General features: G+C 43.0%; 2 protein-coding genes across 4 annotated transcripts; both read left to right on the plus strand.

Annotated features, from left to right (window-relative positions):
- The first annotated feature begins 1,442 nt into the window (after positions 1-1,442).
- Positions 1,443-7,459, plus strand: tent2 (terminal nucleotidyltransferase 2). Of its 2 annotated transcripts, none has more exons than XM_069709399.1 (15): positions 1,443-1,488; positions 1,839-1,999; positions 2,701-2,832; positions 2,930-3,188; positions 3,296-3,410; positions 3,500-3,588; positions 3,709-3,766; positions 4,035-4,101; positions 4,186-4,262; positions 4,430-4,558; positions 4,657-4,700; positions 4,861-4,997; positions 5,799-5,890; positions 6,004-6,083; positions 6,174-7,459. In XM_069709399.1, the coding sequence occupies exons 2-15, from the start codon at positions 1,875-1,877 to the stop codon at positions 6,258-6,260; spliced, it is 1,491 nt and encodes a 496-aa protein (XP_069565500.1). In that variant the 5' UTR covers positions 1,443-1,488; positions 1,839-1,874; the 3' UTR covers positions 6,261-7,459. The 2 variants fall into 2 exon arrangements, with proteins under 2 accessions (XP_069565500.1, XP_069565501.1); XM_069709400.1 differs by lacking the exon at positions 1,443-1,488 and adding an exon at positions 1,498-1,707.
- A 558-nt stretch (positions 7,460-8,017) lies between these two features.
- Positions 8,018-20,816, plus strand: cmya5 (cardiomyopathy associated 5). Of its 2 annotated transcripts, XM_069709461.1 has the most exons (14): positions 8,018-8,478; positions 9,327-9,972; positions 10,100-13,015; positions 16,453-16,548; positions 16,689-16,907; positions 17,027-17,049; positions 17,269-17,393; positions 17,481-17,615; positions 18,251-18,397; positions 18,664-18,811; positions 19,050-19,183; positions 19,305-19,422; positions 19,506-19,682; positions 19,781-20,816. In XM_069709461.1, exons 1-14 carry the CDS (start codon positions 8,363-8,365, stop codon positions 20,025-20,027), a joined length of 5,247 nt encoding a protein of 1,748 aa, XP_069565562.1. In that variant the 5' UTR covers positions 8,018-8,362; the 3' UTR covers positions 20,028-20,816. The 2 variants fall into 2 exon arrangements, with proteins under 2 accessions (XP_069565562.1, XP_069565563.1); XM_069709462.1 differs by lacking the exons at positions 18,664-18,811; positions 19,305-19,422; positions 19,506-19,682; positions 19,781-20,816 and having other exon boundaries at positions 19,050-19,163.
- The last annotated feature ends 1,276 nt before the right edge of the window (positions 20,817-22,092 follow it).

Raw genomic sequence — 22,092 nt, forward strand, 5'->3', positions numbered from 1 at the left:
AATTCCTGCCATCCTTATCAATACTGGCAAGTCGATTACATGGATTAAAATATGTTGCACTGTCTACGCTGTAGCTATATGTGTGCTTTATTGATCTAAGCTGATCTGCCGATCTATCAAAAAGAAAAACCTATCCGCACCCCCCCTCCCACCAAACCACTGCACATCTGGCTGATGCGTCCGCTGCTTCCCTCCTACTCAGTTCATGTCAGTATTGAACTGCCTACGTCACGACACCGTCCTCCGCAGTGACGTCACTCGATGCTCAAGGGACTGATGCTATTTGATGTTTTGTTGTTTTACAGGGAAGTAGCCTAAAGAAAAATAAAATATTATTTGAGACTGTAATATGTGATTTCCAACTTTAAAATCAAATTTTTTTTTTAAATACCTGAAGTACAAAATGATGGTTCTGTATGTCCAGTGAATAGGTCAATGCTTTCATAAAACACTATTTAATTTGCTGTTGAACAAACAAATAAATAGTCCAGTTCAGTCTCAGTGTTATTTGGCCTATTGTTTGTTAAGTAACTCTTTACCAACCTGGAAAAAGTGTTCTCTGTAATTTAGTTTGGAGTGACTCAATCATGCACCATTTATGACTCTTTGTAATAGCTGCACTGATCTTTTTCATTGTTTACAAAGGCTGTTTAGAGAGTTTTTGTTATCATTGTATGAGCGCTCTGTTCAACTCAGAAAAAGTGAGTAATTGTGAACAGTGGATTTGAGAAAGTACCTTTATCAACCCCAAGAACCAGAATCTGAGAATAAAGCAAATGTCTTTCCATGAAAAAATGTATGAATTGATAATGTTGGGTTACACATGTATACTTATGCTCCAGAAAACCCTGACAAAAAAGTAAATACATACAAAACATAATTAGCCTAATTTAAACTATTGTGCCTGTACATTCAAGGTCTGACCACAGTGATGATTGTCAATCCTATAGGTTTCTTACCGTTCATATTAATTCATCGAAATACAGTGACTTCATAGTGGACTGGAAATTGATAAAAGTCCAGAATGATATGTTCCTAACACTGACATACTCAGTTTAAAGATTTTTTTTGTTTTCAACAATCCTTTTATCTTAAAAGCCGAGCTAGACTGAAGTTATTGTGTCCAGAGCTAAACCCTAAAGCTTCTCAACTACAAAAGATAACATCACATCAGCCACTGGGATTTTACTGTTTATCTGATTCACGCCCCACATTCAAATTAAACAAATTTGGATATACAGCAGCCCCTTGTTTCAAAAATACATTTTAAAGAGTGAACAGAGAGCTATACATACACAATTTCACTGCACTATATTATTGATTCAGCACATTTATTGTTTTATTTCCATTTTAGGTTGATTTTCCCTTTAAAGAGCGCAAGTACACGTCCCCTTTAAATCCAGTTCCATTACGTCATGGCCTCAATGCGGAAGTAAGCGCGCAAAAAATTAGCATCTCCAGTTTTGTTTACATGTGACATGCTACTCGGTAAGTGCTACGTGTTGTACGAGTTCAACAGTCGAACAAACGTGTTTTTTTTTTTTTTTACTTTTAATGACGTGTTACTACAGACGTACGTCTCATATAAATCGTCACAGAAACGCCTGAAACTCCCACAAAATGGCTAACGTTGTTTTAAACTAGCTGGCCGCGGCGCTTCTAAAACGCCAGCTAACGAGTGTTAGCTTGCTTACGTTTGCATCGCCGGTAAGTTTCGATTTCCACAGCGGTCCGTCGCCCTCTCCTTCCTCCCGGGTGGGTTAGGTCAGAGTCACGTTACCGCAGCTCCCGCTCCCATCAACTTTTAAGCGTCGTTTTGTTTTCGTTTTCTGTCCCAGTGAAGTCGATGCTCGAGCTCGGTGAAGAGTCGCAACATGTTCCCCCGCAGCGGTGCGTGGAGGGGCCGGTCAGCCTCCAGTAGCGGCGGCCTGTACCCGCCGACCACCGGGTCGCTCGTACGGTACGATTACAACCACCAGGTCCCGACGGGGAGCAGCAGGTGAGTCTGAGGAAGAGCTGGACTTTCAGTGGTGCACTAGAGACATCCGTAACGTCAAAAATGAGTTGAGTAACTTTATGAACTATGACGGAATCCAATCATCCATTTACTCTTTTTTTTTTTTTTTTGGAAGAAAGGAATATTTCCCTCTTAAATATGATATTTGCTGTTTTGTCTTCAGCGCACATTAAAGAGCAAACTGAACGTTTTAGAACTTTGTTGGTCAAACAAAAAAACACATTCTAAATCACGAAGAGGTCCAATGTTCACAACATACTGCTGCTTTCAAAACAAAAGAGCATTGATGATGAACATACTCGTTTGTTTTGACTCTAATTTTGGAGCAACTTGAAAAGCCCGGCAACCTTTGCCTCACTTGTCGAGGACAGATAGTCCAGGTGTAGAGACGAAGCAGGAGTGTGTTTGCCATTTAAAGACTTCAAACAGGGATAAGTGCCTGGAGCTTTCATGACCTTTATTTTATGACCTTTATTTTTTTTTCTGTGTGTATAAAATTGAAGATCTGAGACTAAACAATAAGTATCAAATATCTGCAGCTCTCTCTCGATATGTATTTGGCCTTTGTGGCACCAGAATGAAGGAAAAGGAGACTTGACAAGTTTTCCTTTTATTCATTGCTCACAATAGTCACTTGTTTTGACACTTTTGTAAAGTAATATGTGCGTATGTGTTCTTGTAAGCTTCCATGTCCCTGGACTAGAGAGGTTGCCTCGATATGAATGGAGGCCACAACCACCACCACCACCACCACCACCACCACCATCCACTTCCACCATCCCTCCTCCCACGCCAGCTATGACCAATAGTCGCAAGTATGTCATTTTATTCTTCTTCTTCACCTTCATTTTTATGAATATTTGTCTTTAACACGTCTTCTCACACGTTTCCTTACCGTTATGCTTCTTCCAGGAGGCAAATTGACAACTACAGCCAACATGTAGTGAAGCGTCAACGTCTTGACTCCTCTTCCCACCCATCAACGGGCTCCCCTTTAATTCATCCCCCTCCTCCCCCCCGTCACCCCGAGCAACAGGTGGTAGAGTCCGTGCGATCGTCCCTCGCTGGTTTTGATCGCTCTTATCCCAGTCCACACAGCGGCCATCTTCAGCCTCAGGTTCCTGCTGTGCCAGAGAGCTCCAACAGCCTGCAGGCTTACGCCAAGGACAAGGTACGTTTAGATGGCTTTGACCCGTGTCTGACATACATAAAGTCTGAATGTGTTTATGTGCAGATGTGTTTGGTTTAGTTATTGTTGAATATGTTTGTTCCCCTAAGCTGAGTGGTCAGATGGTGGAGATGTTTGAAGCATGCCAGCAACAGTCTTCAGATTTGGAACGGAAGGAGATGTGCCGAATTCAGCTGCAACAGGACATACAACGCGTCTTCGCAGGTGTGTTTGAAATATGTAGTCATTGTCTGCTCTGACTTTCCTGTTGTGATTTTTTTTTTTTTTTTACTCACCAAGTGTGTTTCTCACAGTGGCACGACTTTACTTGACCGGCTCTTCGATGAATGGTCTGGGTTGCCGGAGCAGTGATGCTGATCTGTGTCTGGTCATCAAGGGAAACGTAAGAATCTCTTGACTCTGCGCTGCAAAGCTCATCCAAATATGAGTGTGTGCAAAATATAGAATTGTAAGCAGCCATTTCCTCTTTACAATCTGTGCGGTTTTCCAATCTGTGTTTCAGAAAAGACCTGATCCTATTCGTGTCCTCTCTCGCCTCCAAATGCTGTTCAGATCACTCTGTGAGTAATAAACAAACAATTCTTGTAAATATCAAACATTTATAATTGCAATGTATCCAGCTTCTGACTCAGTGTTACCACAGAGAGTAAAACTGACACTGAAAATACTGGTTTCGTTTTCGGGCTCTTAAAGTTGCGTTGTTGCTCACATTTTATGCCCTTGTCAGACTCCACTAGGTGGAGCTGTTTAACCAGTGGAAATAATTTCAACTTCACAGAAAATGAAACAAACAACTGTAAATCCCATTATGTTGGTTTTGATTTCTAGCATATGTAGAGAGGCCTCAGCTGATCAAAGCCAAAGTGCCGATCCTCAGGTTCAAAGAGAAAGGCAGGTAGGAGCAAACCCTGTTTTTACAACATCGATCAGAAATAAGTTTTATGTGTGTATGGCTCTTTACCAACCCTTCGCTCCTCAGTGATCTGGAATTTGATCTGAACATCAACAACACAGTGGGCATCAGGAACACATTCCTTTTGAGAAGTTATGCTTATGGTGGGTGAAACAGTCGTCAACACCTTTTTGTTGTTATGGACGCAACCTTTCAACCTTCCTCGGTCTGATTTGAAGACAGCTCAGACTGTGACTCTTCATTCTGTGTATTAATCGAACTGGAAGCAGTTACTCGTTTTGACATGCTGTGTCTGCGTCATCTCTCTCAGCTGATCTCAGGATAAGACCCATGATCCTTGTTGTGAAGAAATGGGCGCGGCACAATCAAATCAACGATGCCAGCAAAGGAACATTAAGCAGCTACACGCTGGTGCTGATGGTCCTTCACTACCTCCAGAGTCAGTGCAATCACACACACAAAACAAATCCTTTTCATTCCCATTTGCACTTTTGACTTTATTCTCAACTAATACGTGACATTCTGTTTTCTTCACAGCTCTCAATGAACCTGTCCTCCCCTCTCTGCAAAGGGACTTCCCAGTTAGTGTCTTTATTGCCTCTGCAGTCACTTAAATTTAAAGTGCAGCTGAAAACTTATTTTTAAATTTAAGAAGCAAGATAACGTGTTTAACAGATAAAAACATGATGAAAAATCTTTTCCAATGAAGTTTTGTGTTTTTTTTCCTGTCTTGATTTTCAGAACTGTTTTAGTCCAATCATGGACATTGATGAGGTTCCAGAGGGACCCAAACACATCCCTCCCTACAGCTCCAGAAACCAGTCCTCTCTGGGAGCGCTGCTTCTGGGCTTTCTCAGATACTACGCTACAGAATTCAGGTATTACATGATTGATGATTGAGTCCAGTGTTATTTTCCCTTCTCACTTTTCTTGCTCCCATTCCTCATCTCACGCCGACTTCTTCTCCCTTTGCGCTGCATCCTCCTCTCTGGTTTCATGTTTCTGGCTGAGGAGCAGCAGCAGGTGGGACCTTTGGCATTACGCTGCACTAACATGACATACCTTTATCCCTGTGTTTGCGCAATGTGTGTTACCGTGCCACAAAAAGTTGAACTAAAATGTACTGCTCTGACATGGACTGATTTTTAAAGTATCAAACACTCAAAACCGGTCACGCGTTAGACGATGTTTATTTCCCCCAGACTTTTTTTTAATTGGATGGGTTTTACTGCTGCCGATATTTTCAAAAGCAAAAGGTTTTATGATGGTGAGCACAATTTTCCGCCAACTTAATAAACTATCAAATTAAATGTGCAAAGACTGAATTTTTTTTGTTTTGGTGAAAACTGTCACTGTACCTTGAAATTGATGCAAGGAAGCTCCATTATCTTGTGGAAAATTTGTTGTATTAAACAGAACAGTAAGTCAAATCACTTTTTTGGTCTATTCAGAACAAGTGTGCAAAACTCATTGCTTGCCGATCTTATAACTTCGACAATTATATTGCACCGAATTCAGCTACTATCAGTTGATGCCTGGAAGAAACGGAATCTATCTGCAAAACATCTCATCATTTTTATTCGGCAGTAAATGCTGCAGTTCGTGAGGACCTTGTGTTTCCTTTGAGTGGAATAAGCAGCAAACAATTGCATTGCCATCGTTTTCTTTGTGTCTTTCAGGTGGGACAAACAGGTGATCTCTGTTCGGGAGGCTAAAACTTTGCCCAAGACAAATTGTCAAGAGTGGAGAAACAAATACATTTGTGTGGAAGGTGAACATTTCAGTGAACATGACACACCACATTCACCGGCGCTCAACATGAACAGGAGCATGACGGTGAGAAACGTCCACATTAATTCAACAGTGTGTTTCTTTGTGTTTCAGAGCCGTTTGAAAGAAATAACGTGGCCAGGGCAGTCCATGAGAAGATCAAGTTCGATGCCATTAAAGCTCAGTTTGCTGAGGCAGGTTCATATTTTCTATCCTCCTCACTGTGGGCCAGTCATGAGTTACTCATTATTCCACTGCTTCTCATCTCTCTTGTGTCTGCGCAGTCATGGCGGATACTCCAGGCGAGGAAGGACCTGAACTCGGTCCTCCCGGTCAGATCCATCATTTGTAAGGAGTCATCCAGGAGATAAGGGATTCCTCTAATTTGACAAGCCGACTGGTGTCCTCTACCTCAAGACAGGCCTGTTCCCTAGAAAACGATGCAAGACCCTGTGTGATGTTCTTCGAGAGAATCCCCACTGTTTTGGGACTGAATGTTCTGGGTGCTTCGGTATCATCCACAATCTGTTTTCCTGCTGCAGTACTTTTGAAAATGTTGCGCGCAATGTTAAATGCTTTGCAACCTGTGCCAAAATTATATAACTGATGATAATCCATTAATCACTAATGGAGTGGTTACATTAAAATCCTGTCACTCAAACAGACGACAGAGAGGCGCTGCACTGAAGCAGGATGATAATGGTCAGTGTTATTGGTTATGGTTATGGTTACTGCGGCTACCTGGCCCTCTTTCCCAATTCACATTGCGTTGCAGGAGAAATGCGAGTTGACACAAAATGATATCAGTAAACTTCTCATGTGCAAAGTTAGCGGAAATGGAAGCAACAGCATTTTGGTTTGAAAGACTCGTCCGAGCCACGTTGATCTCCTCTGATCTCAGTTTGAGCTATATCCACATTGTTGGAGCCATGCTGCTCAGCGTCCTGTTTGAAAATGCCAATTTATTTCTGCCACATATATGTACAGTATACTGCTAGCCTGTCTGGACCAACTGGTAACATCACAGCTTTTTTTTTTTTTCTATTTTTATAGGTCGGTAGTGACAATATTGTGAGATAAAACACATTTTTCTACTGCTGCACTGAAGATCCTCTTTTTCATCACCTGAAAACCGAGCTTGTTCTTAAGTTAGTGTTTAAGTTTTTATCATAATAGAAGTGACTCTGAGGGGATCACTCGAGGGCTGTGAAAAGGTCAGGCTCTGGATATTCTCATTCCTTTATCTTTGCTCCTGATATGCTGTATTATTTCCCTTTGACTGGTGTCAAAGCTTTATGGTATCACTGAAGTCAACATTTATTTGGTCAAAAACTGATGCAAGTATCTTATTTTCAGTTAACTTAATACACAAGAAATTTCCTGAGTTCTTTTTGTACATTTTGTGCATTTCTGACTTTTAAATGTTTATTTAAAATAATTAAATCTCAACAGATGTATGATTGTTTTCACTTGATATTTTGGAGCTCTGTGTGAAGACCACTGTGATCTTGGCTGTGCTAATAGAAGTGCAAAATCCCATTAAACTTTGCACTGGCTTCTTTTATTTGCAGCTCCCTTTCGTGTTCAGGTGTGTCAACACATTTGACAAAATATTCAACACAGTGAGCCTTTGATGACATCCTTAATTGTCTGTTTTGAGGTAATTTCTGAAGGAAAATGGTGAAACCATCCCATTCTGGGACATGAGACCTCTTACTAACCTATTGCACAGTCTTCTATTAGATCACCTTGCAATTAAAACTCAAAAGATTTTATTTTTTTTTATCACAGGAGCTCTTCCTAAGCTAGAACAGATATTCCTACACATCTGGTGAGTCCGGTGTCATTTTATTTCCTCAAAGTAGCGCAGATTACATCTTTATCAGGAGGCTTAACATTCAGTGCGTGATTCACAGAAAACTCCTGACTCCTGAGTATCTGCACTTTCCTCTTGTCATCTGCTGTGCCGGTCGTTGTTCTGTGGTTTGCACTGTGTATGTGTGTGTGTGTGTGTGTGTGTTTAGTGTTGCCACCAGCAGCAGGGGGGGAGACCAGGGATACTGTTTCAGTGCATGGCCTATATATAACTCAGCAAAGGGGATTTTGAACTTAAAGTCACATTGCCTCAGTCAGCCACCGCCACACACACTAACGCACAGCTTCTTTTTCTTTTTTTTTTAATTAAATTTTGAAAAATCTAAATTCCTCGTCCGCGTAGCTGTTCACGTGCCAAACTCTACAGCTGTTGTCACCTGCCCTCTCTGACTGCTTTACCCCTCTTTAGCTTCACTGTCCCTCTTTTCATTACCCACTCAGTCTATTTCTGTCTCTCGCTGAGTCAGATGGCCAGCTCCCAACTTAGAATGACACAAACAGGCAGAGCAACTCTCAATTCAGAGGGGCTGAAAACGTCAAGACGACTTTAAAACACACTGGGAATTGAAAAGAGAAAGATCTGAAGGAAACTACTAAAATGGAGGATGGTGAGAGTTTGGACTCGGAGATGACGGAGTTGCAGGAGTTTCGGTGTGAAGCCTCAGATGCCATCAGCCAGGACGACGAAGACGAAATTGAAGAGCTACAGAACAGGTGCTCTCTTTTTTTCCCCACTGTATCTTAAATGCTGAATAACCTCAGTTGTGGTTTTCTTTTATCTTTGTGTAGACTGGTTTCTTTTCTGCAGTGAAAGGAACCACTTTTGAATGTTCAGGTTTTTGTTTCTGGGCTTTTTTGCACAAATACATGCATACAGAACTTGTGTGTTATCTCTGGAGAGCGTGAATGGACAGGTGTATTCAAGTTTCACAAAGCAGCACCCGATTTAAATGATCAACTCATACAAGGAAGTTCACAGTTGGCACTGCACGCAGCTCTATTCTAATACTTGATGTTATTCAACATCCCATATTTTACATCTCATTTATCATGCTTTATATTGAGTGCTACCCATGCCATGTCATAAATAGTAGAAGACACTGATATGTTGGATGTATCTCAGTAGGCCAGGCATCTCTTCTCTAATGTTACATGGATGACGGTTTGGGACGTCACCTTGTTGTAACCCTGCAGGGGCCGAGATGTATTCATAGCAGGAGGGACAGCTCGGGGTGCATTTGATCATTATTTTTTCAGATCGTCACTCCCGTTGGCAGCCTGGCACCAGACACCTGGTCTAATCCTGGAGATCTACACTTCTCAAGAAATCATCTTGACAAAAGATTAGCCCGTGTTACTGTGTTTTCGGTTGAGATTTGCTAAATTGCCCCAGTGGGTCCACGTTGCAGAAATATATTTTGATTTGATTAATTGGTTCGTTCTCTGCTTGTGTTTCCATGAGCTGTGCCAAAAGGATCTCCTCTTGCAGTCAGAGTGTTTAGTCATGCCCTTCTTCAGCCTGCTCTCCTTCCTCTAACCCCATCCATTTCCCTCTCCTTCAGTCTGCGAGAAGCTGTCCAGGACCAGTCAGTGAAGCCCAAGCTCCAGTGCCTGATGGTGGACCCTTCATTCTCCATGGTAACGGTTCAGAGTGAGGACAGTGGTATTGTTTGGGAGACAGCCTCCAGCCGCTGCTCTACTCCCTGGGCCTCTGAGACGAGCTCTATCTCTGAAGCTTACAGCATGGAGGGCTCTGGGGCCGCAGGAAAGATCACCATCGTCTTCGATGAGGAGAAAGTGGTTCGCAGGAGGACGAGGTCTGGAGGAAGAAGCAGCAGGCTCGGGGACAGGCTGAGCCGACCTGGTAGTTCCAGATCGGCCTCAGCTCTAGGAGTGGAGAGACTGGAGATGGCAGAGGTTTCTCTTCCCAATGTGAAACAGGAGAAAACCAAAACAGAGCCGGACTTGGAGGAAATCAAAAACAAAGATCAGCAGCTGTTTAGTTTGATTTCAGAAGGTTATGAGATTCTCAACATCAGAGTGCCCTCCAAACTTCCCACTGTGGATGAGGAGGAGAGTACAGAGCTCCAGGACAACTTGTCTTATCTCGACCAGACTCCAAAGATTAGGTCCAGAAACCACCATGACTGGCCACAGCAACAGAACCAGGTCCAGCCAGATGAGGAGGAAGTACCGGATCACCAGGAGGTATTTATCCGATTGATTTCAGAAATTATTATAAATAAATTTGTATTCTTAATTCTGATTAATTTTGTAGGTTTAAATATTATAGTGTCCTCTATGTATTGAGTTTCTGATTTTAATCTCTCCACAGTCCTCGAAGCAAGATTCTTCTCAGCCATCAGCGGACACAGAGTGCACACACACACACACTCAGAAAGAGAGCCCCGGTGACATTGACTATTTCGAGAAGTTCACCCTCTTAGATGTGGTGGTTCCTGCAGAACAAGCACGAGAGCTGCAGGAGGAGGCAGACCAGCCTGCGATGAAACCTCAATCAGAGGTGCAAAAACCTGCTAAGGAGGTAGCCACAGACAGCCCCTCTGCAGCCGAAGACTCTTTTGTATTTGTTACAGATGTGGAGATAGTTGGGGAACACCTGGATGAGGTTTTCTATGGAGAAGGAGCTCCTGCCGATGCACTGCAACATAGGGAGGACGAGGAGGGAGCCGGGATGAGAACAAGACGAGAGAGCCAGAGATCAAAGGAGGGGAACGGTTCAGTGTTGTTCAGGAGTGAGGAGACCACCCTCACTCCAATCTTTATCTCCCCTGGACCCCCGAAGATCATTGACCTCATCCTGCTGGAGGAGCCCACTGCCATGTCCTTCATGTACTCAGACCTTTACGAGGATGCTGTAGGCGAGAGGAGGAAGAGCGATGAGGAGTGCTCTGAGGCAGAGAGCGTGGCATCTGAGAAGACTTACAAAAGACGTTTGTCAGATTCAGAGGAGGCGGACGGCTACCTGGAGAAGTTCACTTTAAAAGATGAAATTCCCACAGTTGATGTCAAACTGGAGTCAGTAGAGGACGAGGGGGAAGGGAGGATGATGTGGCCACAGAGTAAGTTTGAAATGACAGGATGTCTGGTAAAAGTGGTCAAAGAGGAAGATCGGGAAAAGACAAAGACAGAAGAGCCAAAGACGCAGGAGGTCAGTGTGGGAGATCAGAGTGAAGATTTACATTCAGCTGTGTTTGAAGAGAAAAGAGAAATTGTTACAGAAAGAGAGAGGGAGGAAATACAATCCATGGTGGCTCAAGAGCAGCCGATAGGAGAAGCCTCAGAGGATTCAGTTCAGGAGTCTAAACCGATGGAGGAGCAGATGGAGGTTCAACAAGTGATGCCGGAGATAAAAACAGACCAGACTGAGCCTCCTGAGCACAGCACAGGAAAATCACTTCCTGAAACACAGAAGTTGGACAGTAAAATAAAAGAAACAGAGGAGAGCAAGGACCATCAGATAGAGGAGGAAAAAATATGTGGGCAGAGCAATCACTGCTGTGAGCCACCACATCAGACACAACAACTGCCAGAAGAAAAGGCTGAAGGGCTTGTAGTGACTACAGACCAGAAAGCAGTGACAGCACCTGTGAGCAGCGAGGTGTCTTCAGTTGTCACTCAATCTGAAATTCAAAGCAAATCCACAGAGAAGAGTTTGTCTGAGGAGGCAGCTACTGACACCAAGATGGTGGCTGCTGATGAGAAACTGGTAACCGAGGCCGAAGCAGAGGCCTCAGTTGATTTGAAAGAACCCGAGACTGATGGGCAGGAAATTCTCTGCTCGACTGAACCCTCCGCTGAAATGAAGACATCAGCTGCAGCTTTACCGTGTGAGGGAACAAAAGCAGTGGAAGTTGTTCCTGAAGATGTTGCACCTGTTGAGGTCATCACTGACTGTGATCCTGAAGTGCACACAGTAGTGAAGGTAACTGAGAAAGAAGTGAATGATAAAGAGATTCAAACCCAAGTTCAGATTGATCTTCAGGATGCAGCAAGTATTGAGACAACAGATGTTCAAACAGCTGCTCCCGAAGGAGAAAAAGAGTGTCCGACAGAGGAAACTACTGCGGAGAACAGGTTGTCTAAATCTATGGTCGAAGGTCCTGCTGATGAGCACGAGTTAGAGATCAAAGCTGAGATTTCAAATAAAGTAATCAAACCAGTGATGTTGGAAGAAGTCAAGGCAGATTCAGATAAGAAACATGATGAAATCCTTGAAACTGAGCAGCAGCAACAAAAGATGACCATCAAAGATTCAGATAAAACAAAGCTTATAACAGAAATCACATCTAAAATGCCGACAGAGGAAACAGGGACTTTAGTTCAGGACGTAGTGAGTGTAGGCGATGACTTGATCCTCCTTGTCCCCAAAGGACAAACTGTAGAGATGGACATAGAGATCAGTCAGTGGTCGGAGAGGACTTCAGAAGATACAGTAGCTCTCCCTGAACCTGACAGCACATGTGAACTTCAGGCTCCAGTAGAAGAAACAAAGGTAGAGCCTCAAATGGCGGTAGAACCCGAGGTTTTTGTCCAGGAAGAAGAACCACCCAGGGATGATTTAAACAGGGAGCTCACACCACCTGTGGAGGAGGCTGAGACTGAGGAGCAGAAGTTAGAGAGGGATGCAGAAGAAGACAAAGTCATCTTTTCTCCCCTGAAGAGCTTCACTCCCCAGGAGGATTTATCTGGGCTGAGCAGAGAGGATGTACAGTCTGAGGACGCAGATGTAGAAGAAAAAGTAAAGAAGGGAGAGGAGCCAGAAACAGACGTTATCAAAGAGGATGTTATTCCATATGTTGAACTGCACATGGAGGATACAGGCCAAAAAGTGGAGCGAGGTGAGGCCGTTACAGAGGCTCTGGAGGTGTCTGTTGATGAGCTGGAATACGAGGTGATATCTGAACAGGATGTAAAAAAGATGGCAGAGCCTGAAGCACAGAGAGATAAAGAGGAGCCAGAACCTGGGTCTGATCTGAAGCAAGAAGAGAAGATGGAGGTAGATGACGATAAGGCAGATCCTGCCCAAGAGGAAGAAGAGCTAATTGAGGCTGACTATGAAATCATTGATGCAGAGGAAGAGAGTCAGGCCCGGCTGGCTGCTGAGCTGCAGGGGATGGACTGGTTCTGTCTCACCTGTGGATGTCTGCTATCTGAGGAGGACCGCATGTCTGGAGAGCATCACGGCCACGAGGTGAAAACTGTGGACAAGGGCTATGAGGAAATCAAGGTACGATGGGCGCACACGTGTACATACAGTTAGAATGGCTTTAGTGTCTACACTGAGAGCTTACAGAGCATTTTAAAGGGCAACTGACACGAAGATGACTTGACTTTTTATGAGGAGCACTTCTCATCATATAATTTCAGTTGTATCAGTCTTCTGTGAATCTTAGAAAACATCCCTGATTTAGCCTGTGTAAAGAACAGGAGTTGTGGAGGTTGAAAGATGTGGGCATATAATGGGAAGGAAGTGTCCACTACACTACCTATGCCTTTTACAGGTGCCCCAATTTAATGAAAGTGCATCACAAAATTAACAGAGTGGTATGATGAATTGAATGAATGCAGATTGGAACACAACTATTTATTTGAGGAGATTGAATCATAATCTGTCGGGTCAGTCATATTTTGTTGTTGTTGTTTGAAATGTGGTCACAATCTCCTCTTCTGTTCCTCAGTTATGGCATCGTGTTCACAAAAATCTGACAGACATGAGGTAACAGTAACCTTGACCTTTGACCTTTAACCTTAATCCACCAAAATATTATTTGTTCATCTTTGAGTCCAGGTGAAATTGAAAGAAATTCCCTAAAGGCATTTCAGATGTATCCCATTTACAAGGATGGCACAGACACAAGGCCACGATGACCTTCACCTTTGACCTTTGACCAGCGAAACTTAATCAGATCATTGTTCAGTTCAAGTGAATGCCTCTGCCAAATTTGAAGAAATTCCTTAAGAGGCTTTCTTGAGATATTGTGTTCACAGATACAGATTAAAAACACAACCTGTTTATATGGGCAGATTTAATCATAATGTCTCAGATCAGACAGATCCCATTTTTTTTTTTTTTTCCGTGACTTCAGAGAGTTTACAGAGTCTCCCAGATGTTAGATCGTTTTCTGCTGCTAAAGCCACGCAGCAGCATTTATCGTGCCGGCATGCTGCAATTAAATCTCAGCTCATCATCTTGCACCTCACCGGCTTTATCACAACACACGGTCATGATCACTACACGTTCTACTGGCATTAGTTTGGTCATCATACAATTAACTGGTCTTCAAATAGACAGCTGTAACTTTTCCATTCACGCTGGCAGGTTGCATGCTCTCAGGCAACTGGCAGCCTGCGACTGAGCACATTGAATTATTGTGATGCAATGCTCCGCTTTTATCAGTGGAAAGGTCCAGTGTGACATCATCAAGTAGAGACTGATATATGATCTGTTCACACACTGTTCTCCCTTGCTGTCCCTCCGGGTCAGTGCAGGGTCAGCTATCTGTTTTGAAAAAAAAAAAAAAAATCTATATGAATGTTACCTTCTAACCCACTGAAATTTTGTGTCTTTTACCTTGAGTTTTCAAAAAAAAAATCCTCTATCCTTGTTTTTAAACTGCAGGTTCATTCGAATCTTGGCCTCTATTAAAACAATGACGGAAAGCTCCTTCCTCTGCAACAAGACATTCATTTACAAGAAGAGAAAATATTGAGCTTTCAATTGTTTGTGAGGATTTTATCATGCATTTGATAGTGGATGGCATCTAAATCAAAGCAAAGCTGGAACAAACTGAGATTGATCAAATGTAATTTCCAGATGATGTGTAAACCGGGTCATGTCTACATGTGATGCTGTATTTGTGTGAAACAGCTGACAACAGTTGACAGCTGGGCTGTAAATAAGACAAAGATCGGAGCTGTAGTGTAAGTTTGACTTCAGCACAAAGACGTGCAGTCAGTTCAGACACTCCTCAGTGGGGAAAATTGGTCCTGACAAGTTCGCCAAAACAACCCGGGAAAACTGTATCCAGTCCAACTCTGATTTGCTAGAATGTAAGTGCACTCCCGCACCTCCTCCACATGGGCCCATTCATGAAGACATTTAATATTAGTCTGTAGTGTTAGACCAGTCAAAAAACTTGCTCTTAGATGAGTGTAATGCAGACGTTCCCAAATTTTTTTAAACCATGAGCCACTGTGCACCAAACCAAAGTTTCCACTTCCCTCTTCCCACTGCAGATACCAGACAATCTTTCATGAAATAAATCCACTAATTCAACCATGCAATAGCCTCCGAAAGCTATGTGGGATTTGACAACCCGACGGCTTAGCGCAGCCCTATTTTATACCCTATCATTAACTACTGAAATGATTAACCACTATTTTTTTACATCACTGTAATGTGATGTGTATATATGTCATAATTGTCCAGTGTTACACAGTAGCTTTCAATTGTGAGGCCTTTCAGCAAGGCTCTTGCTCACCACCAGGTGGGACACGAACCACAGATTCAAATCACTGGTCTAATGCAAATTAAGAAAGTTTGACAAAAATGAAGACACAACTTTTTTTAAGCATAAAAAGTTAGCTATTCAGCCCCCCAGGTTACTGTAGAGCTAAGACATCTGTTTCTATAGCAACACTGGCACCAATTGACTATAAGGACTCAACATTTTTGGTTTCCTGATAATATTGTGGAAGGAGCAATGAGAATGGAAAAAAATGTTAAGACCACATTAACCCTTTGGAGATCGACTGTGGTGAGATTTTTTTTTTTTTTTTTTTTTTAGAAATCAGGTTTTTCTTTTTGTTATCGTTACATTTTTCGCTGACTTTTCACAGTATAATGTTCTTGAAAATTCAAGCAGGCATAAGTTTTCTGCTGAAGTGGAGGAGGCCACATTTTTTTAGTTTGAAAAAAAAAAGGATTCATTTAGCATTGAGCATTTTCTCTTGGTTAGATACAGGCCATGCTCGAAGCCTATCTTGGAGAAACAGGGATGTGTGCACGCAGGCCCACACACTCACACACCTGTTCAAACACTCTCAGTGGAGACTCTCAGAAGGAAAGAGCAGGGAGCGATCAATGACCACAGCTTGACCTAGTTAAATGTGAGCTGCCCGTGTTCGGACGGTGACGGGAATGCCGCTGTTCTTCCTCCTGGGATATCTTCACTGATGGATTTACTTAAACCTGTCTCATCATTCTGAATGATCGCAACTCGGGGGGGTTAATGGAATATTTAGTGTCGGTGACTCGATCAAGAAGGAGAGAAGAAGAAAAATGGGAAGACAGGATGCAGTTATGTGAAATACTTGTACACGCGTCAATGCAACATGACAGAGAACGACTGGCGGATTCTTTTTCAATTAGTTAAAGAGCTAATAGAGGTAAAGCTATTTTTAATCCATCACCTGCTGTGACACACTGGCTGGAACAGGCAACATTCTTCAAAATGTCAACCTACGGAAAGCACTTTTCTGCTCTGTGGGATTTAATGTTGGTTTAAAACTGCACCATCGCTCCACTCTGATAAGATTATTATTTGACTCAGCTCTAACATCATATTACAAAACTGCAATGGGGATCTTCTGGTTAATTGTAACTGTATCTTGTTGTCCGAGGATATACAAGTGATGTTTTATCTGCACGTGCTTGTGTACTAGGAGACGCTGAGTGACTGGATCTCAGAGCTTCAGGCGAGATCAGAGAACATTGAGGACTTGGTGTCCGAGCTGGAGCTGGCTTACAACTCTGTAGAGGTAAAGCTATGCTTCAGTCCCTGCTAGTATGCCTGTCAACACATAGCAGAGTATGATGTTTTTGCGGGACATCACTTTACTTGGGAAGTTTTGTGAAATCAAATGTCCCTCCTGGCCATCACTGTCCTCCCTCTGCTCAGGACCAGTGTGTGGAGAGCGAGGCCGCGATGCAGGCTCAGAACGAGGAGATGATGGCTGTGGTGATGGAGCAGTACAACAACATGTCCGTCAGCATGGAGGAGGAGAAGAAGGCCAAGCTGGAGCAGCTCTACGACCAGATTGTCTCCTTCCAGGAGAGCATCGACTCTACCAAGGCCACTCTGGAGACCACGGCCAGAGAGGCGGAGACCGATGCACGGGTGAGCCGTGCAGCTTCTCAGACTTATTTGATCAGTCTTGTTATGTTTGGCCAGTGATTGGTGATCAGGGTTCATGTCAAATCTCTGTTAAACCCTTCTTCAATCTGCTCTCCCACCAGTCGCCTGAAGACATTCATGAAAGGTAATGTGCTTTCAGTGAGAGGAGTGTGATTTCCTAACAGATACATATTAGTAATAGTAACTAGTGCAGCATGCTGCTTGGAGTGTGCCAGTGTGCTAAATATTAAACTGTAGGAGTAGATTTTCTTTAAGATTCTCCACAAAAAGCTCAGCCTACAGCAAAGAAAGGTTTTCACAGTGACTTGTGCAGAGAAGCTAAATGTCGTGGTCGTGTGGTCAGACTCAAAGCTGCTCTGGACTCCGCCTCTTCACTGGAGCTGGGTCCCAAGGGGCTGCTGGTGTTTGAGGACTACGCTAAGGCCAATACCTCTAGCTCAAACCTGGCACAGCGCAAGAGAATCCCAGGTAGGTCTGCTTTGTATGTTTGCAGATACATGGTGCATTTGGTGTCATATATGTGCCCGTTATAAATCATGCTGGTGTGTGCCTCAGTGCCTCAGAGGCCCACGCTGCAGCCCCAGGAGCCAGGCTCAGCCACCAGCACCAGCGTCACCGTTTACTGGAAGGTCAACCCCGGAGACATCATAGACTGCTTCCAGGTCTACTGCATGGAGGATCCACAAGGAGGTAAATGCTTTCAGGATGTTGTTTAACCTGAGAAATGGTGGCAAAAGTTCTGCTTTTATCATCACACTTATAGTTCTAGACTTTGCTAAAAGAGTATTATATGGAGCGATGCTTGCGAGCTAGTCCAGGCAGTCAACTGGAGCTGCTCCACGTACATCAAACAAACATCCTCCCAAGTTGACGGTATATTTAGGCTGCAAAAATGTCCCATCTCATTATTTTTGCCTGTCACTGAACGGCTGCCCGGCATCAGAACTGCTGCGTGTACAGTCAGCCCCTCTACCACCCCGGCATCCTCCTGCAGGCTCCTGGGGGTTTAAAATATTACCCAATATCTCTATGTAATCTCATCTGTGGGGAGTGATGAGACCGGAGCCTAGAAACCAAACTCACACTCTGTTCTGCTGCTGTAATAAACATTTCAAACGGGAGTTGTCTGACTAAACTTAAATTAAAGGATATTTTAATTGAAAGTTGGACTATTCATTCAACAGACAATTTATTTCACGTCTTTTATCAGTATATAATCTTCTAGTGGATCTAGTTTTTGTTAAATTCCTACATAAATCATAGGGAAATGTTAGATATTTTGTTACCACTGAGGTGCTGCGTATCTCTATTGCTGCCGTCCACAGCCGTGTCGGAGGAGTACCGAGTAACGGTGAAGGAGAGTTACTGTGTCCTGGAGGAACTGGAGCCTGACAAGATGTACAAGGTGTGGGTGATGGCTGTCAACTACACAGGCTGCTCTCTGCCCAGCGAGAGACTTATCTTCAGAACTGGTCAGTCCACACACAAGAGTTTCAACATTACAACAAATGAATCTGATAAAACTGAAAGCGTCATTTTTTATTTTTTCCTGGCATGCCATCAGGAGTTCAGAGAGATTTGAGAAGTCAGTGTTCAAAGGTGATTTCTGCACTGTTGACATCATGATCCATGACTCTCTGGGCAGCAGTTTGGCCGCCTGGACTTTCCTGAAGCCACAAGAAAAGATTGCCCTGCAAAGCCAGAGGCGTATTTCACACCACTGTTGTCTTTCTGGCAGCTCCATCAGTGCCAGCGATCGACACCGAGCGCTGCACTGTCATGTGGGATTCAGCCACGCTCAGGTGGAGCTCAGCAAAACAGACTCCCGGACAGAGTTACACGTTGGAGTACTGCCGCCAGTATGAGCTGGAGGGAGAAGGGCTCAGGTGGGGGTTTGTCTTAACCAGATGGATTGTAGAGGGGATGACAGAAAAATACATTTATTTAACTGTAATTTCTGAAACTGAAGGCCAATTTAAAACCAAAACATCTGATAAAAAAAACAACTTCATTTAGCAGGATAAAAATCTACAGTAATGTATTTTTATACACGACACATTTAAATGTTTAAGTGTTTATTCTGAAATTTAAAAGTGTGCATGTGTGTGTGTCACATCCTCATAGATCCATCTCGGGTATAAAAACCTGTGAGCAGAAGGCTCTCCTGCAGCCCAGGGAGAATTACCTGTTTTACATCAAAGCTGTGAATGAGGCCGGTGTCAGCGAACAGAGCGAGGCTGCACTCATTTCCACAAAAGGTGACAAAAACACAGACTTAACCAACAAGCTTCACACAAATTAAACAAATAAAAGCCCAGAGGTCCTATGTCCATGCTTTTCTTCCTTTGTGTTTGTTCTGTTGCTCGGTACTGTTTTCAGGTACGAGGTTCCACCTGTTGAAAGCGTCCGCTCACGCCGCTCTGGAGCTGTCAGAGGATCAGACCACGTTGCACTATTCCCAGGACGCACATAAAACCACTGTACCCACAGACGAACAGTGAGTTCAGCCCAGAAACACCTCCCCCAGAGCCAGTTAGGAAACCCACAGAAGTTTTAAAGCAAAGCCTGTGTGTTTTCTAGGTGTCCATCCATCCTGGGTGAGCTGCTGCCAGCACGAGGCCTCTACTACTGGGAGACTAATGTGCCAGGCAGCACAGCTTACAGGCTCGGAGTAGCATACAGCACAGCCCAAAGAAACAGCCCGCTGGGGGAAGACGGCTTTTCATGGTGTTTGCAGTGTATTCCCACACCATCAGGGTATGCATAAAGAAAATCCCCTTCATTTTACAATACACTTCCTCTCCTGGTTTTGGTCTAAAACTTCCACCTCCCTTTCTTTGTCTGTCGTGATCCAGGTATCAATTACTCCACAATGGCATCCAGTCTAGTATGTGTGTGGTTGAGATGCCCGAGCGAGTGGGAACTCTCCTGGATTACCAGCTTGGCCGTCTGTCTTTCTACAACGCCCAAAGCGGTCATTTGTTAGGCACCTTTAGTCAGCGCTTCACCCAGCCATGCCACCCTGCTCTGGCCCTGGAGTCGCCGGGCAGCCTGGAGGTCAGCATGACGCTGGAGATGCCGGAGTTTACCAAGAACAGCTAGCTCTGCCGCACGCAATCACTCACTGGATAGTTTACAGTTCATGTTGGACATTTGTTGATTTTAATGATCTTATTTTATAGTAATTAAGATGACCACTAGTGCAGAATAAGGCAGAAGACATTACTGAGCTCATCTAAAGTTTTTTGTATTTTTTAGCAAAAAGCAAAATTCAAACACAAATTTTCTCCAATTGAACACAACGTAAATTAAACATTTAATTGTCTTTGGTAACAGAAAAAGTATCTTGTAAATATCTAAAATAGTGGGAGTAAAAATGAACAAATGGAACTGGATGCTTTGGAAGGTTTTATAGGTGAGCCTCTTGTTTTTTTGTTTATTCAGAAGAAGTGTAATGTTGTGGATCATTTTATAATTTTGACCATAAAATATACTAATGTGACAGTTTTCTACTGTTTTGTAAATGTTCCATTATTCACACAAATTTTCAGTTGTCTCCTTTTTTCTTCAGACCCTTACTGACAAATACTGTAAGTGAAGGCTCTGAAAGCATGATGTATTGTAAAATTAGTCACCTAACAAGAAATCTTTTGCCATCCCAAAGTTTAGACTTTAGACTATCTTCAACCATCTGCTGTAACACTTTTCAAAATGTTTCATAATGTGAATAGGCCTGTTTTGTGTAAATAACCTTTTTCAACAGATGTGATCAATTCTGTCTTTTGTTATGTGCGACTGACGGCGAATGCAGATCAGCTGTTTTTCTTTCCCTGTCTTGTAAACTGATGTTCTGAGCTGAAACAAAATGATTATTTTTCTATTTGCACAACCGAGCTGGTTTGTTTGTTTTGATTTGTCTGGCCAGCGATTCACATTCACCACCAGGAGGCCTCAGCGCTCCACCAGATGTGATATTAGCTCAGAGGCTTCCAAAAATGTCTTTTATGCTCTGCCCTCTCAAAAACAATGTTTCTGTAAATCACCACAGTAAAGATCCACGTTATCGTCTCTGAAGTCACGATGAACCAAACAAACAGGAATCAATTACTTTTCCATTGTTTTTGTTATCCTTAACAAATCTGACTTGTATCACAAAATACACTGACTGGAATGTAATGTAATTGTTATTATTCTACATTGTTATACACTTAAAAATACACAATTTAAATGTATAAAAATGTGAGTTTATTGAGTTTATGTTCCAAATACAACCGAAAGGTACCTCAGGCTGAAATCAATATTTCTGCTCCTAATCCAACTCTGATCTATCTCAACTCTATCTCTTCCAAGCGCCCTTCTATGACTTACAATGAATTATATATATGATCCACACACCTTTATCCCGTCAGTCACATCCATGACGTCGCTATTTTCCAGGCACCAAACCTTCTCTCATTTCTGTGGAAAAACAGAGGGGAGGGAGAAGAGTGGGAAAGGAGAGGAGGGCACACACAACACATGCAACCCATCAGGGAACATCTGCTGGCCTCCATGTGATGTGTTGGACTGCTCAGCTGGAGCCTGAAGGAAAGCTCTTTGAAAAGGGACAGTCTGGTTTTACAGAGACTAACTAATTTCTGCCTTCCTTTAGAAGAGCTGTTGTGTCACGGCCAGAAATCCAGTTTTTAATCTCTACACCAGAATGTTTTCACACTACTTGGTATTATTTGACGAAGATATATTTTTCCTACAGAAAAAAACAGAAGAGGTTAACAGTAATGTTAAAGATTTCTTCACAACAGATCCAAATGTGCAGCTTATTTCCTGTTACTGCACCTACTAAACAACCAGCCAAGAGAGAAATCTCTCCAGCAGACTCTCTCATGTGATTATTGACTTGGACAATATCTGAAGTAGTGTGTACCGTTTACCCGCAGCTTTCTCACACAGTATTTTAAGTCTTTTCCATGTCTGAGGCCAAAACCAGACAAAGAGCGCTCTATCCGCCCAACATCTAAACAAATGATTGCACACACACACAACGGTGGGCAACAGTGAAATCTTCTGTAATTGTTCCTGGAAAAAATAAGTCACCCAATAACATGCCTTGTTGCATTAGTTCATTTAGAGATGAAGGAGCTGCATTCAAAAAGAAAAAGACCAAAAG

The sequence above is a fragment of the Brachyistius frenatus genome, unplaced genomic scaffold (assembly GCF_029030835.1).
Source record: "Brachyistius frenatus isolate BFR_SWC_R1_liver_20210118 unplaced genomic scaffold, ASM2903083v1 Contig_83, whole genome shotgun sequence".
Lineage (NCBI taxonomy): Eukaryota > Metazoa > Chordata > Actinopteri > Embiotocidae > Brachyistius > Brachyistius frenatus.